Source organism: Lampris incognitus, chromosome 2 (genome assembly GCF_029633865.1).
Source record: "Lampris incognitus isolate fLamInc1 chromosome 2, fLamInc1.hap2, whole genome shotgun sequence".
Lineage (NCBI taxonomy): Eukaryota > Metazoa > Chordata > Actinopteri > Lampriformes > Lampridae > Lampris > Lampris incognitus.
In genome coordinates, this window is record NC_079212.1 from 8,932,792 (window position 1) to 8,948,066 (window position 15,275).

The following is a 15,275-nucleotide window of genomic DNA, read 5'->3' on the forward strand; positions in this document are numbered from 1 at the left end:
TGTCTGCCTGGTGTAGTTTTGGCCAAGTCCGATCCCAGGACAGTCTGGACATTCTCAGGAGTAGGTATCCATAACACATAATCTTCTTTATTTGTTGTTCAACAACCAAAATTGTATAATTTTGTATTCCTTAAGCTAATGCAGTTGTTTTCCCGAATCTTATATTTATGTATTTTTTTTAATCTGTTTTCCCAGCATCAAGCCCTTTGCACAGCCCCCATACACTACATTACCTGCTCCTGTCCCCACGGCCATCAGTAAGTCCCACACACCCAGACTGAGCATTATAAGGAGTATTATAACTGAGTAGTACGACCCGAGTATCACAACTGAGTAGTGTGACCGAGTGTTACGACTTGAGTATTACAACCAAGTATTACGACCAAGTATTACAACCTGAGTATTGTGACTGAATGTTACACACACCCCAGACTCAATATTACGACTGACTATAATAAACTGAGTACTATGACTGAATATTATGATTGATAATATATATGATATATAAAATAACTTAAGTATAACGACAATGTATTACAGTATGGCTGAATATTATGACCGAGTATTAACGTCATCATTTTCATTGGGCGTGATGAAGGAGGACAGGATTAGGAACAAGTATATTAGAGGGACAGCTCAGGTTGGACGGTTTGGAGACAAAGCAAGAGAGGCAAGATTGAGATGGTTTGGACATGTGTGGAGGAGAGATGCTGGGTACACTGGGAGAAGGATGCTGGATATGGAGCTGCCAGGGACGAGGAAAAGAGGAAGACCAAAGAGGTTTATGGATGTAGTGAGGGAGGACAAGCAGGTGGCTGCTGTGACAGAGGAAGCTGCAGAGGACAGGAAGAGATGGAAACGGATGATCCGCTGTGGCGCCCCCTAATGGGAGCAGCCAAAAGTAGTAGTAGTGGTATTAATGTCATCAGTGGTATGGTTGTTTTATGTGCACTGTATTTGAATGGTTAACAGGTTATGAGCCCATGCCAACCCCTCGTCCTGCAGCTGTACCAACGGCACTATGGCAGGACAGAACCATCGCCTCGGACAAGCTACGCCTGCTGGAGTACTCTGCCTTTATGGAGGCGCAAAAAGACAACGAAACGGTACACAGATGCGCGCACACACACACACACATCTATACTACACAGTTTGTGAAAACTATCTGACAATATCGATCCTTCTTGCCCTTTTCCTGCAGTATAAACACCTTTTCGTACACATCAGCCAGTCAGACCCGGGCTTCAGTGACCCTGTGTTGGAGTCTGTAGACGTCAGGCAGATCTACGACAAGTTCCCCGAGAAGAAAGGAGGCCTGAAGGAGCTTTATGAGAACGGACCGCACAACGCTTTCTTCCTGGTCAAGTTCTGGGTCAGTACACTCTGCAGCAACGGTCACCAACCTGTACAAGCCTGAGATCACATCCCAAGTCCAAATGTAAACCAAGATCTACCACTTGCAAAACAAGAAGAAAAAAAAAAGCAAGCCCACAATGTAGTTCCACTTTAACACTTTATTTCGTTACCTGTCAGTCATAAGCCAATTATTTTGTTTCAAAGCCCCCATCAAATATTTGTCTCCCACCAAGATCACAAGCCAATTATAATTTAATTATGACAACAGGCAGTATTCATTTAATCATACGAATAGTATAATCAGAAGTAGGTACAACAACACTCATTAAAAATGTTCAATATTTCCACAGGCCTTTCACTCGTTCACCATTCATAATAACCTCAACAATCAGTCACTTACAGGCCTAAGCCAATCATGTGCCGTACTGTTTCACTTTCCCTTTTAAACAGCATACAACACGGATCATATCCTTTTGTAAACAATAGCCTACAACAGATCATATTTCAAACTGGCACTACTCACTCACTCTGATGGCTGTGGATGAGATACCCCCCCACCCCCACCCCACACACACACACATTCAGTGTGATGGCTGTGGATGAGATACCCCCCCCCCCACACACACACATTCAGTGTGATGGCTGTGATTGCACACTACCAGTAAGTGCTCCGTAGTCTGGCTCATAGTTCGATACAGCAAGTCTGACACCGACTGTGAGATGTCTGTTAGTTAGACGACCTGTTCTTTGACTTGATTATTTTCATCTGTGAAAAGGCCATCTCACAGAGATATGTCGATCCAAAGTAGGCCTTCACCTTAAGTGCGCAAGATGAAAGGAGGGGAAACTTTTCAGTGTTTACAAGACTCAAAAGTCACTGTCTCTTGATCTCGCTTTCAACTCGATGTCATTTTGCAAATCAATTATCTCCATGTCCACTCCGATTGGTAAAGCAAATACTTGCTGGAATTTCGCAGACATCTCCTCAATCTCAATGGGGAGGAAAGGGTTTGAGATAAATGCAACAACCTCCCCTATGTCGTTTAACTGCTGAAGACACCCGTTGAATTCGGATGCCAGTTTCTCCAGGTGGGTGCAGAAATCTTGCGGGAGAAAAGCATCTTTGTTTCTGAAGTTTTGTGATATTTTTTTCTAGGTTTGGGAAGTGCACCAGCCTTCCCTTCCTCAGCTGAGAGGCCCACACACCCACCTTGGCCTCAAAGGCATTGACAGCGCTGATCATGTGTGCCACGTCTTTTGTCTTTTCCCTGAAGCTCATAGTTGAGCTCGTTCAGTTTTGCTGTTATGTCGGTGAGGAAACCCAAGTCTAGCAGCCATGCATCATCAGACAATTCCTCATGCTCTTTTCATGACTCCAGAAATGGTTTGATCTCGGGCAGCAAGTCAACAAATCGCTGCAGTACTTTCCCACGACTCAACCACCTTATGCCAGTGTAGAGAATCAAGTCACCATATGCGGCATCAAGCCCATATAATACAGATTTAAACAAGCGGTGCTGAAGTCCTTTTGCGCGACTCGAATTAACAATCATAACAACTGTCATGACATGAGACAAGTCCGCTACTTTACGAGCCAGTGCTTGCTGATGGATCCACGCAGTGATAGTTCACAAACTGGGGGAAATTGGGATCATGACAGCACAGTGCAACGAAGCCCGAACGCACTCCACACATTGCCAGGGCCCCATCTGTAGTGATTGCTACCAGCTTATGAATGGGAATGCTGCTATCATGACCATAACATTTAAACTTGTAAATGTCCTCACCTCTTGTCCTCCCTTTTAATGGTAAAAGGGCAAGAAAAGCCTCCTTAGTAGCTGAATCCTTAAAAGCCATGCAAACAAACACCATCAGCTGTGCAGTGTCTATCATATCCTGGGATTCGTCAAATTGCAGCGAAAAGCATTGACAAACTGATAAATCCTTGAGCACTTGTTGATTCACATCCTCCGATAATGACTCCACCCTTCTTGTCACAGTAGCTGGGCCAAGTGGCACACTTCCGATAGCATTTTTAATGTCCTCTTTGTTTTTGAATTCTTTGAATAATGTCTCAGTGGCGACGGCCCATTCGGCGTTTTCAATTATTTTCCTTGTTCGGTTAATGGCAGGATTTGATCGGTTAACCGGCTAATTTATACATCTAATAGGCTGTAAAAGCATGTGCCAACACATTACATCACAGCCAACAATAAAATTCATTAACAATATACAATGCATTTAGTGCTGTCTCAAAGTCAATAAAAACAGCTACAATGGGCACGTGAGCGTCAGAACTGGACCATGCAGTGAACTGGACCATGCCACAATGGAAGAAGATCTGCTGGTGTGATGAATCACATTTTCTTTTACATCATGTGGACAACCAGGTGCGTGTGCATCGTTTACCTGGGATGAGATGGCACTCGGATGCACTATGCGAAGAAGGCAAGCCAGCAGAGGCGCTGTAATGCTCTGGGCAGTGTTCTACTGGGAAACTTGGGTCCTGGCATTCATGTGGCTGTTACTTTGACACGTGCCTCCTATCTAAACATTGTTGTAGCCCAGGTGCACCCCTTCATGGCAATGGTATTCCCTGATGGCAGTTGCCTCTTTCAGCAGGATAATGCACCCTGCCACACAGCACACACTGTTCAGGAATGGTTTGAGGAACATGATGAAGTGTTCATGGTGTTGCCCTGGCCTCCAAATTCTCCAGCTCTAAATCTGATGGAGCATCTGTGGGATGTGCTGGAATGACAAGTCCAATCCATGGTGGCTCCACCTCACAACTTCAAGGACTTGAAGGATCTGCTGCTAATGTTTTGGCACCAGATACCACAGGACGCCTTCAGAGGTCTTGTAGAATCCACCCTTCGGCGGGTCAGCGCTGTTTTGGCGGCACACGGAGGACCAACAGCATATTAGGCAGATGGTCATAATGTTTTCACTCATCAGTGTATATCCAGCTGTAATCTATTGTCTCCCACTCTTTACTCTCTCTTACTTCATTGTCTTTCTCTATTCACTCAATTCATTTTTTTTTTACAAACTTTATTGGCAAGAAGTACATGTGTGCAAATTTCTACAGCATAGATTTGAACATAATTGAAATGAAATAAAATAAACTGCACAGTAAATCAACAGACTCTCTGTCTATTGCTCTCTCCAGGCGGATCTGAGCGGTGACATAGAGGAGGGTCCCGGTGTATTTTATGGTGTTAGCAGTCAGTACAGTGGGACAGAGAACATCACCATCAGCGTCTCTACCAAAGTTTGCTCCTTTGGCAAACAGGTGGTTGAGAAAGTTGAGGTAAGGAGAACATTTCTCATACAGACTCTGTGTTCTTTGTTGTTTTTTGTTTTTTTTGGGGGGGGGGGTCGTTTTAGAACGTAACTAAACAGCATTAAACCAAGTTGTGTTTGTCATTTTTGCCTGTATATTTGTGTGTATTTGTTTCCCCCAGACGGAATATGCCCGAGTGGAAGGGGGGAAGTGTATGTTTCGTATTCACCGCTCCCCGATGTGTGAATACATGATAAACTTCATCCATAAACTCAAACACCTGCCAGAGAAATATATGATGAACAGTGTACTGGAGAACTTCACCATCCTACAGGTAGGCTTTTGTGTTTCTATCCATCTATATCAATACTTGTATTTATCTTTATGGCCTGTGTTTTGAATACAGCTGTCCTGAATACCTCTTGCAACTTTGGATATTCAGCACATTTTCCGTACGATATTTGTTCTAGATTTAGACAATAAAAACAAATCAAGGCCATAAGACAGGTGACAGATAATAAATTGAGCTAGCTATTTTGGTCGTTTGTTCCCTTTACACTTCTGTGTAGATAATAGGGCTGTGTACTGGCAAGAATCTGACGATACAGGTTACGATTCAATATTGCAATATATACGGCGATGCTGTCAGAAAGGCGATATATTGCGATTTCGTAGGCCTGTGTTCTTTGTGATTACGCTACTTCCAGTATATATCAGTTTAGGTTGTTACGTTGACGTGGAAGAGTCAAATGGCTTAAGATAGATTACAACAATGCTATCTGATGGTCAGGGTTTTACACACAACACAAAATGAACCACTGTTTACCACGAAACTTTGCATATAAACTATTAATTAAAAGTAGATAGTGTTTTTGAGAATCGATACAGCATCACAAAAAATATCACAATATTTAAGTGTATCGACATTTTCTTACACCCCTAGTAGATAATAATACACATCAGCTGATTGATGACAGGACAGACTCGCATGTTCATCACTGTTTTTGGCTGATCGAATTACAAAGAAGTGACATGTTCACTTGGCACTGAGGGACAATCATATTTAAGTGGATAGGTTTACCTTTGGTCATATATTTTGAAAATAATACTACTTTAATCAATGTCATCTATGCTGCTAGGTAGCCTAGCTATAAATGCTAGCAGTACACCAATTAGACATGAATTAAAATTCTTCACTGCCGTGTCGGCTGCAATAGTCTCGTTTTCTTTTTTTCAGTACTCTGCTGGTCTCCTTTGAATTGAAATAAAAACCAAGCATGGGCCAGTAGCAATTTTTCACTGCCGATACCGAGTCTGAATCTTTAAGTGTCGGTTGATACTAACGATCCAATCTATTACTTTTACTTAACAGTGCAGACTTAGAATCAGAATCATATTTATTGGCCATGTAGGTTTGCACTACATGGAATTTGACTCCGGTTTCATGGCTCTCTGTGTACTTAAAATGGAATAAAACTCTACAACACGACAATCTTCAGATATACACACAAGGATTGACTTATACAGGTGAAATAAGAGGTGATTAAGTGCAATGGTGCAGAGAATATATCAGAGATGCTGAAATAAATGTTAGCAGGTTACTTACATACATGCCTGAGGTAGATGGACATGACAGAGCGTACCAGTATACGTACAATGTACAGTATATACAAAATGGTTTGTGATTGATTTGACAGTGTTAAGCACTCATTTGAATAACACCCCATGGAAAGAAACTGTTGTTATAGCTGGTTGTTTTAGGGTATAGTGCTCTGTAGTGCCTACCAAAGGGGAGGAGTTGGAACAGGTTGTGACCAGGGTGTGGTGGGTCTGCAGTGATGTTGCCTGCCCATTTCTTGAATCTGGACGTGTGCAAGTCCTGAATGGAGGGCAGGTTGGCACCAATGATTTTCTCTGCAGACCTAACTGTCCATTGTAGTCTGTCCCTGTCCTGTTTGGTGGCCGTACCAAATCAGAGTGATGGATGTGCAGAGGACAGACTGGATTATTGCGGTGTAGAACTGAATCAACAGTTCCTGAGGCAGGTTGAATTTCTTGAGCTGGCGGAGAAAGTACATCCTCTGCTGGGCCTTTTTGATGATTGTGTCTATGTTGGATGCCCATCTTAGGTTCCTGGGAGATTGTGGAACCCAGAAATCTGTAGGTTTTCACCGTGGACACTGGGCTGTTTAGTATGGTGAGGGGGGCAGTGTTGAGGGGCTCCTCCTGAAGTCCACTGTTTTGCGCGTGTTCAGCTCCAGGTTGTAGTGGTCACACCAGAGGGCCAGCTGATCAACCTCCCATCTATATATGCAGACTCGTCACCATCCCAGATAAGGCCAAAGATGGTTGTGTCGTCCGCAAACTTCAGGAGTTAAACAGACGGGTCACCTGAGGTGCAGTCATTTGTGTGGAGGGAGCAGAGTAGAGGGGAAAGCACACATCCTTGGGTGTCTTCCAGTGCTGATTGTCCAGGTGCTGGTTGTGATTTTCCCCAGCCTCACCAGCTGCCTCCTGTCAGGAAGTTTTTAATCCATTGGCAGATGGGGGCTGGTACAGTGAACTGGGTGAGTTCGGAGTGGAGGATATCTGGAATGATGGTGTTGAACGCTGAGCTGAAGTCCACAAACAGGACCTTTGCATATGTTCTTGGGGAGTCGAGGTGTTGGAAGATGTAGTGTAATCCCATGTTGACTACATCATCCACTGACCTGTTTGTTCAGTAGGCAAACTGCAAGGGGTTGAGCAGGGGGCCTGTGATTTCCTTCAGGTGGGCCAACACCAGTCTCTCGAAGGATTTCATGACCACAGACGTTAGGACAATGGGCTTGTAGTCATTTAATCCCGTGATACGGGGTTTCTTGGGACCAGGATGATAGTGGAGCTCTTGAAGCAGGAGGGGACTTCATACAGCTCCAGCGATCTGTTGAAGATCAGTGTGAAAATGGGGGCCAGCTGGTCACAACAGATTTTAAGACTGGAGAGTGACACGCCATCCGGGCTCAGTTCCTTCCTGGTGTTCTGTCTCCAGAAGAGCTGGCGCACGTCCTCAACACAGATCCTGAGTGCAGGTGGGGATTCAGTGGGGAGGGGAGAGTGGCTGGCAGGGAGTGCAGTTGGTTGTGTATTGTGGCTGGAGAGGGTGAGGGGTGTGAAAATTTGCTTTTCAAATCTGCAGTAAAACCCATTTAGGTTGTCATCAGTTGATGGTTCCCTGCAGTGTGGGGGGGATAGTCTCATGTAGTTCGTAATGTCTTTCAAACCACCCCAGACTGATGGGTCATTGGCAGAAAACCCGTTTTTCAACTTTTCAGTGTAGCCCCTTTTTGCCACTCCGATCTCCTTTGTGAGTGTATTTCTGGCTTTGTTATACCAGATCCTATTCCACTCCTGTAGGCTTCCTCTTTGGCCTGACAAAGCTGCCTGAGTTTAGCTGTGAACCAGGGATTATTCTTGTTTACGGTACAGAAGGTTTTGGTGGGCACACACATGTCCTCACAAAAGCTGATGTAAGATGTCACAGTGCAAGTAAATTCGTCCAGGTCTGTAGATGCAGCCCCAAAAACACTCAAGTCAGTGCAGTCGAGGCAGCTGGAGCTCCAGTTTTGACTCATTGGTCCATTTCCTCACAGTTTTAACCACAGACTTAGTAGATTTTAGTTTCTGCCTGTAGGTTAGGATAAGATGAATCAGACAGTGATCAGAGAGGCCCAGGGCCGCACGGGGGACAGAGCGATAGGCGTCCTTTAATACTGTGTAGCAATGATCCAGAGTGTTTTTATCTCTGGTGGGGGATTTAACATGCTGTCTTTATTTGAGTAGTTTGTGACCGAGTTTTGCTCTGTTAAAATCCCCAAGGATAATGAGCAGGGAGTCTGGATATTTGTGCTCCATGTTTGTAATTTGACCAAACTAATGCCTCTTTAACACAGACAGGTCTGGGGTGGGATATAGACACCGACCAGAATAAATTATGAAAATTCCCGAGGTGAATAGAATGCTTTACAGTCAATGAAAAAGATCTCCAAGTGAGGGCTGCCTGAATTCTTCAACACTGTGACATCCGTACACCAACCTTTGTTTATGTCGAAGCATATGCCACCACCCCGTTTTTTCCCCAATAGCGCGGTTTCGCGGTCCGCCCAGAGGAGTTGGAACTGCGACAGATGAAGTGTATTGTCCATGATATGCTTATTAAGCCAGATTTCAGTGAGACACAGGGCGGCAGATCTGGAAAAGTCTTGAGTTTTTTCCGTTTAGGAGTAGCAGTTTGGCCATCTTGTTGGCCAGAGAGCGGACAATCGCCAGGTGGATTGACAGGAGCACAGTTCTAAATCCCCGCTGTTGCAATTTTACGAGCGGTCCGGCTCACTTCTGCCTTCGGTGTCTTTGGCATGGTCCGCACAGGGGTGTAACGATCAAGACCTCAGCAAGACTTTCATTAAAATGTTCAATTAAAGTCAGTAAAAAAGTCTGATCAGTTTGTCCAGTGGACAGCTGGAGACTTAAAAGTTCTTCTGTGCTGTATGTGATCAGTGAGTGGGCACTAGAAACTAAACAAATAAACAAAAACAGAAAAAGTAAGAGAGCGCAGAACTGAGACTATGGTCCACGGCGCCATCTTAGACCATTAGTTTGGGGTCAATGTGCAAAACAATTGAGATACAATCAGTTTTTTCCACCATTAAAAAAATACAGGCTTCAGTGTGCCAAAAATGCAGTTAATCAAGTTACGCTATGGCTTTTACTCTTTGGTAAAATCTGTTACTTATCCTCCATTTTAGCCCAGTATTTGCTTGATATCTGATACCAGTATCGTTGCACCCCTATTACAAAAACTGTTTTCAGAAGGACTCAGTGCATTTGGATGTTGTCTAAGGCTACTCTGCAGCGTTGTTAGTCAAGATGCTGTATATAAAATCTCCTGATGTGGCTGTGCAGAAGAAAAAACCCCAAAGCCTCCAAATACTGCAATTATGTTCAAATATCAACCTGTCAAACGAGTTTCCGGATACTCATTTGTACTTGAATATTTAGATGCTCTAATATTTGGGCCAACCCTTTAGTTTTGAATTGTTTTGTCATTTCTGTTTGTTTTTTAACGTTCTGTCATTTTTTTTTTTTCCTGTCTGTCCCCAGGTGGTGTCAAACAGAGAAACACAAGAAACTCTGCTCTGCATCGCCTTTGTGTTTGAGGTGTCCACCAGTGAACACGGAGCCCAATACCACGTTTACCGGCTGGTTAAGGACTAGACCTCAGGCCGGCACCAGGCTATGTACATGCAGAGACTCTCTCCATAGACTTTCTGACACACATAACACTAACGTTTGCATACACAGATCCCCGTCATAACGGATAGAGCCAGAGTCATAGCGCCATCACACTGGCTGAGTGAATGCATCTGTCGCTGCCACCAACCATCGGCACATTCATGCGAGGATCCTGTGGTTTGAAGTTAAATTCATTTGGTGTAGCTTTTGAGGGTTTATTCTTGTTGGAAATCATAATTAGTAAGTTTTCTTAAGTTTTTGTAAGTAATGAATAAGTTTTGTGGTGTTTTCTTTCTGTAATTAAGCAGCCACAAAAGTAAATCAACATGTAAAATATATTCAGCACATTATTCACTGTCTGGTTTAAGAGATCACCGTTCAGCTGAACTATTACATCATTTTAACTGCATTTTTATACACACAAAGGTCAAGTTGCAAGCGTCACAGAAGTTATCACAGATGGGATAAAACTGTCCGCTTTAACAGGTGTGTAGTTTCACACAGTAGGACTTATTTTTTCCAACATCCAACATATGCAATGCTTAACATTGCAAATGAAGACAACGCATCGATTTGTTACTTATGGGCCTTCTCATTTACATGGAGCGTCCATCGGAGAGCATTTGCACTCAATTTGATAGGGGTGATTGACAGTTTTAGGGATGTTTGAGACCCCGTGATAAATTATGCATCCTGTCAGCGTTCATTTAACTACACTATAACAGATGTTCCCTTGTTGTGTAGGAACTGAATGGCTTGCTTTAGTTGGTTTTACAAACTAAAACTGGGGGATCGTCTAGAGCAGCGGTCCCCAACCACCGGGCCACGGACCAGCACCGGGCCGCAAAGCATTTGCTACCGGGCTGTGAGGAAACTATATAATGCGTCAAAAAAAGAAAAAAAAAAGAAAAAAGAAAAGAAAAAAGGAAAAAAATATTTTAAAAAATCTGAATAATAAACATATTAACATTATAGGCTATTTGTGCGGTAATTACGTTGAACTTGGCACGGTCTGTCTGTGCTTCACCTTTCCTCACCATTCCCTGTCACGCCCACAACAGGATGAGGATACTGATGTTGAACTTGGAGTAATGCAACGCACGCGAGGTCATCAGTCAGTTGCAACTAGCTAGCTACCGTGAGTCAAAAAACAACGTCGCTCGAGTTTCTTCAGGAGAGGTAGGAGAGATGAAAGGTCCAACGATGATAACGCAGAGACAGCAGAGGCTGAGACTGCAAAAAAAAAAAGAAAGTTTCCTTCAAAAGGAAATGCAACGAGTCGTACCTACAATACGTCTTTATTGCCACCGATGACTCGCATGTCATGACCATCTTGTTGCAGGGAAACAAGCCCAGGGCTCCCACTGATTGAGTGATATTGGTAAGTTGCAATGTTTTTAAAGTGTTCATGCGAGGAAAATATGCGCTGTGTTTAATATCCAAACGTTACTTAAATGTTATTATGCTATTGACTAACTTATATTCCAGTCGTGATCCCCCGCGACCGGTCCGCAAGAATATTGTCAATATTAAACCGGTCCGCCATGCAAAAAAAGGTTGGGGACTCCTGGTCTAGACAAGAGTCCGACCTCGCCTCTAACCATAAAGTCCAGTTAGCCCGAGTTTAAAGACATTACATGTTTTCAGTGTAAAAGTTAAGTTAATGTATAAATGAGTGCCCTGTGGTATACAAACGGGGAGGCCCTCCACCATTTCACAGGGAGCGCTAGATAGCTGCTCAAGTTTTCCAGTGGTACTTAATGTTAAGGGAAAAACGTTAAGGTCAAAGCCTGTGCACAAATTGTTTGGGTGGATTTTTCTCCTTAAACACAAAGGAATTGGGTAAAACCGTTTTCCTGACGGCGGATCAGTCAATTTGCCATCAAATCATCAGCAGTCTCCATATTTTGCCATGTATATTTTTTATGTTTCTCACACTAACGTGGCAGCCGAAGCTTGAACGAACGAACAGACGCTGTCCATTGAAAACGATACTGTTGTGTTTTCAGCTTGAAAGCGTGTGGGCTGGCTGCAGTATTTCTACCTCCACATGGGTTGTGATAAGAATGTGTTCTGGTTCATTAAGCCTTAACCTGAGCAGCACTGATGTATAGGACGTGTACACTACACTTCTAAATGGTACTGTTTCTAAGCCAAACTAATATTAGTAGACTCATTTTGTACAGGTGAATTATCTTGTTTTGTATTTTGTCAGCACAGCTAGGTGTGTTTCGGCCAAGCATCATAAACGGTGTGGCTTTGGGCTAGTTGTCATTTTTAACTAACGTATGCAAAAAAAAAACAAAAAAAAGCATCAGGGCACGGAGCCACGCTAAAATCACCACTCGAGTGCACTGTGGTACATTTTGCCTGACAACACTAAGAAATAGCCAATCTGCCTTTTGTTCTTTTCTTCTTTTTTTTTTCTTCTTTTTTTTTGTGTGATTAAAAGGACGTGTCTTTTTAACTCTGGTAACCCGCCTCAATTTTTGGCTAGAGCCGGCCCCGTCACATTTCAAGCTGCCTATGGCCTTTTTTTTTTCTTTTTTTTTTAACTGAGAAAAAGTGCCACGGTGTGTTGATTTAAAATTTCTATTTGTGTGGTCAACGAACGGCTAAAGACTTGAAGCTTATTGGCGGAGACTGTTATACAAGTTTGACATCAAATCAAAACTTACTGTCGGGCAATGGTTCTCTACTTAAATAGTGCGGACCCAAACTATTTGTTTTTTATTCTGATGGGTAGTTTGTTGTGTTCATCTGTTGTATTGGGTCTAAAGACTGAAAAGACGTCTGGGTCGGAGTTGAGAACCACTGCTGGTTATAGGTAGCTTGTTTTTTTCTGTGGTTGACTTTGCCTTCTTATTCCTCTGGTCAAGTCTGCTCAGTGCAATCTGTTCATTTATTCTCTACAATAAAATAACATGGTGCCAGCAGAATCCATTTGCCTTTAGTCTTCATTATAAAACTTAAGACAACCACGAAAGAGACGACACCAAATTCATTTCTGATTTGGCTTCTGAAACATCCATCCAGCCATTATCCAAACTGCTTATCCTGCTCTCAGGGTCGCGGGGATGCTGGAGCCTATCCCAGCAGTCATTGGGCGGGCAGGCGGGGAGACACCCTGGACAGGCCGCCAGGCCATCACAGGGCTGATGCACACATTCACACCTAGGGACAACTTAGTACGGCCGAGTCACCTGACCTACATGTCTTTGGACTGTGGGAGAAAACCGGAGCACCCAGAGGAAACCCACCGCAGACACGGAGAACATACAAATTCCACACAGAGGACGATCCGGAACGACCCCCACAGCTGGACTACCCCGGGGCTCAAACCCAGGACCTTCTTGCTGTGAGGTGACCGTGCTAACCACTGCGCCACCGTGCCGCCTTTCTTAAAACATAATTCTGAGAAACATTTGCTCAGTGATAAAAATTCCCTTCAAACTGTCAAAACCTAAATCCTGTTTAAAGACAAGCTTATCAATGTATTCTACCTTGTTTTAAGTCTCATACTGCTTAGTTCAATGTATTGCTAGTACAATTTTCTCAACCACCCCGTATTGCCCGTTTCAAGCAAAAGTACTTGTTTCACGATTGTAAGTATTGTCATGAGGAATTTTAACTAAACAGAAAAAGAAATCTTAAAACAAGAAACTTAGCTTAAGATAATCTTTCCTTTTCAGAGTAAACTTCTTGAAACAAGTCCTATTCTCATGAAGAGTACTTTCTCAAAACAAGTCATTATCTGCCAGTGGTGTAGCAAAACTTTACACCCAACAACTTAAAATAATCATCATGAGACTTAAAACAGGATAAACTCAATTGTTAAGCTCGTCTATTTTTGCGGTATTTCAGAGTCAACCATTTTCTGTCATCAGACACCCAAGGCCAGCTCTCCCAAATTATTTGAGCCTCTCTCACGGCTGCTGTCTCTTGTGTTCTCAGTCATTATTCCTGTATTTCACCAAAGCCACACGTCAAGGCATTCAGACACACCAAAGTCATCTATGTGATTTTAAATGGTGACATAACTACTGGCTTCTATCAGTGTAATTAACCAGATGATTAGCAGGTGCAGTGACACTGCCGCTTCCTGCTAGATGGCGCTGTGCTGCTACAGTTACAGAAAACCAAGCTGATGATTTCCCTGTGAGGAACACAGAAGAGACTGGTTTGATGGGGGTTTTAGTATGCCATCTCACTTGTGGGTGGACATTAGGGTAAAATAAGGTTAAGATTAGGGCAAGGGTCAGGATGGGGATTAAAGTTAGGAATGCTAAGGGCGGAAATGGGTAAGGTGGCGTCATCCAGGTGAAATGGAGTACGAACAGGGAGTCCTGGTGTGATGGATGGAAACCAGCTCTCTTAGCAGATTTACATCACTCGCTCTTATGGATTTTCCTCCCCATTGTACTTGGCCAATTACCCCACTCTTCCGAGTCGCCCCGGTCACTGCTCCACCCCCTCTGCTGATCCGGGGAGGGCTGCACACTACCACATGCCTCCTCCGACACATGTGGAGTCGCCAGCCGCTTCTTTTCACCTGACAGTGAGGAGTTTCACCAGGGGGATGTAGTGTGTGGTAGGATCTCGCCATTCCCCCCAGTCCCCCTCCCCCCCGAACAGGCGCTAATGCAGCGACCAGGACACATACCCACATCCGGCTTCTCACCTGCAGACACGGCCAATTGTGTCTGTAGGGACGCCCGACCAAGCCGGAGGTAACACGGGGATTCGAACCGGCGATCCCCGACCTGGACGCCCTTTAGCTTTCTGTCTTAAAGACACAAGCCAGTGAGTGCTGTCATCCAACATCCAGTGAAAGACACCAAACTCAAACAAAATCACAGTTTGAAAAAAAAAAACCCAAAACATTGAGGTCTAAAATTGGAAAAGGGGCCAATGAAATATGATTACACACTTCTGTGTAAGAAAGGTCATCATGTAGTTAAGTAAATGTTCATGTTAAAAAAAATTGTTCTTCTGTGTAACAAAATTATTACTATTTCAGTTTAAAGGTGGGTATTTACCAAAAAGGACACTCTTTTAACATACCACCATCCATTTGGGAACATGTGAATCATAGTCCAGTTCTCAGGTTGGAGACCAGCTTCCTCACCTTCACTTTAAACCTGAAGTCAAATATTAAGCATGACTGGTCAAAAACATTTTCAGATTAGTTTCTGAAATTGTTGCTCTATCCCAAAATGAAGATGTTAAAATGATCAGTTTGCTCTTATTAGACATGTGTTAGATGTCAGGTGTTAATTAAAAATTAAATATTGTTTATTTAATACTTCATATGCGTGTGTGTGTGTGTTGATATTTGTTGTGAGGAATAAGACCTTCAAGG

The 15,275-nt window shown here is 43.4% G+C and overlaps 1 protein-coding gene across 1 annotated transcript in view; it reads left to right on the forward strand.

Annotated features, from left to right (window-relative positions):
- tead3a (TEA domain family member 3 a) overlaps positions 1 to 12,846 on the forward strand; it is a gene marked incomplete at its 5' end in the record, with an annotated part of 35,814 nt that extends 22,968 nt beyond the window's left edge. Inside the window, 7 exons of the mRNA XM_056275150.1 lie at positions 17 to 60; positions 196 to 257; positions 973 to 1,106; positions 1,202 to 1,372; positions 4,529 to 4,669; positions 4,824 to 4,976; positions 9,782 to 12,846. Coding sequence (XP_056131125.1) covers positions 17 to 60; positions 196 to 257; positions 973 to 1,106; positions 1,202 to 1,372; positions 4,529 to 4,669; positions 4,824 to 4,976; positions 9,782 to 9,895 — 819 coding nt within the window. The remainder of the gene's footprint in view (positions 1 to 16; positions 61 to 195; positions 258 to 972; positions 1,107 to 1,201; positions 1,373 to 4,528; positions 4,670 to 4,823; positions 4,977 to 9,781) is intronic.
- Positions 12,847 to 15,275: the final 2,429 nt, after the last annotated feature.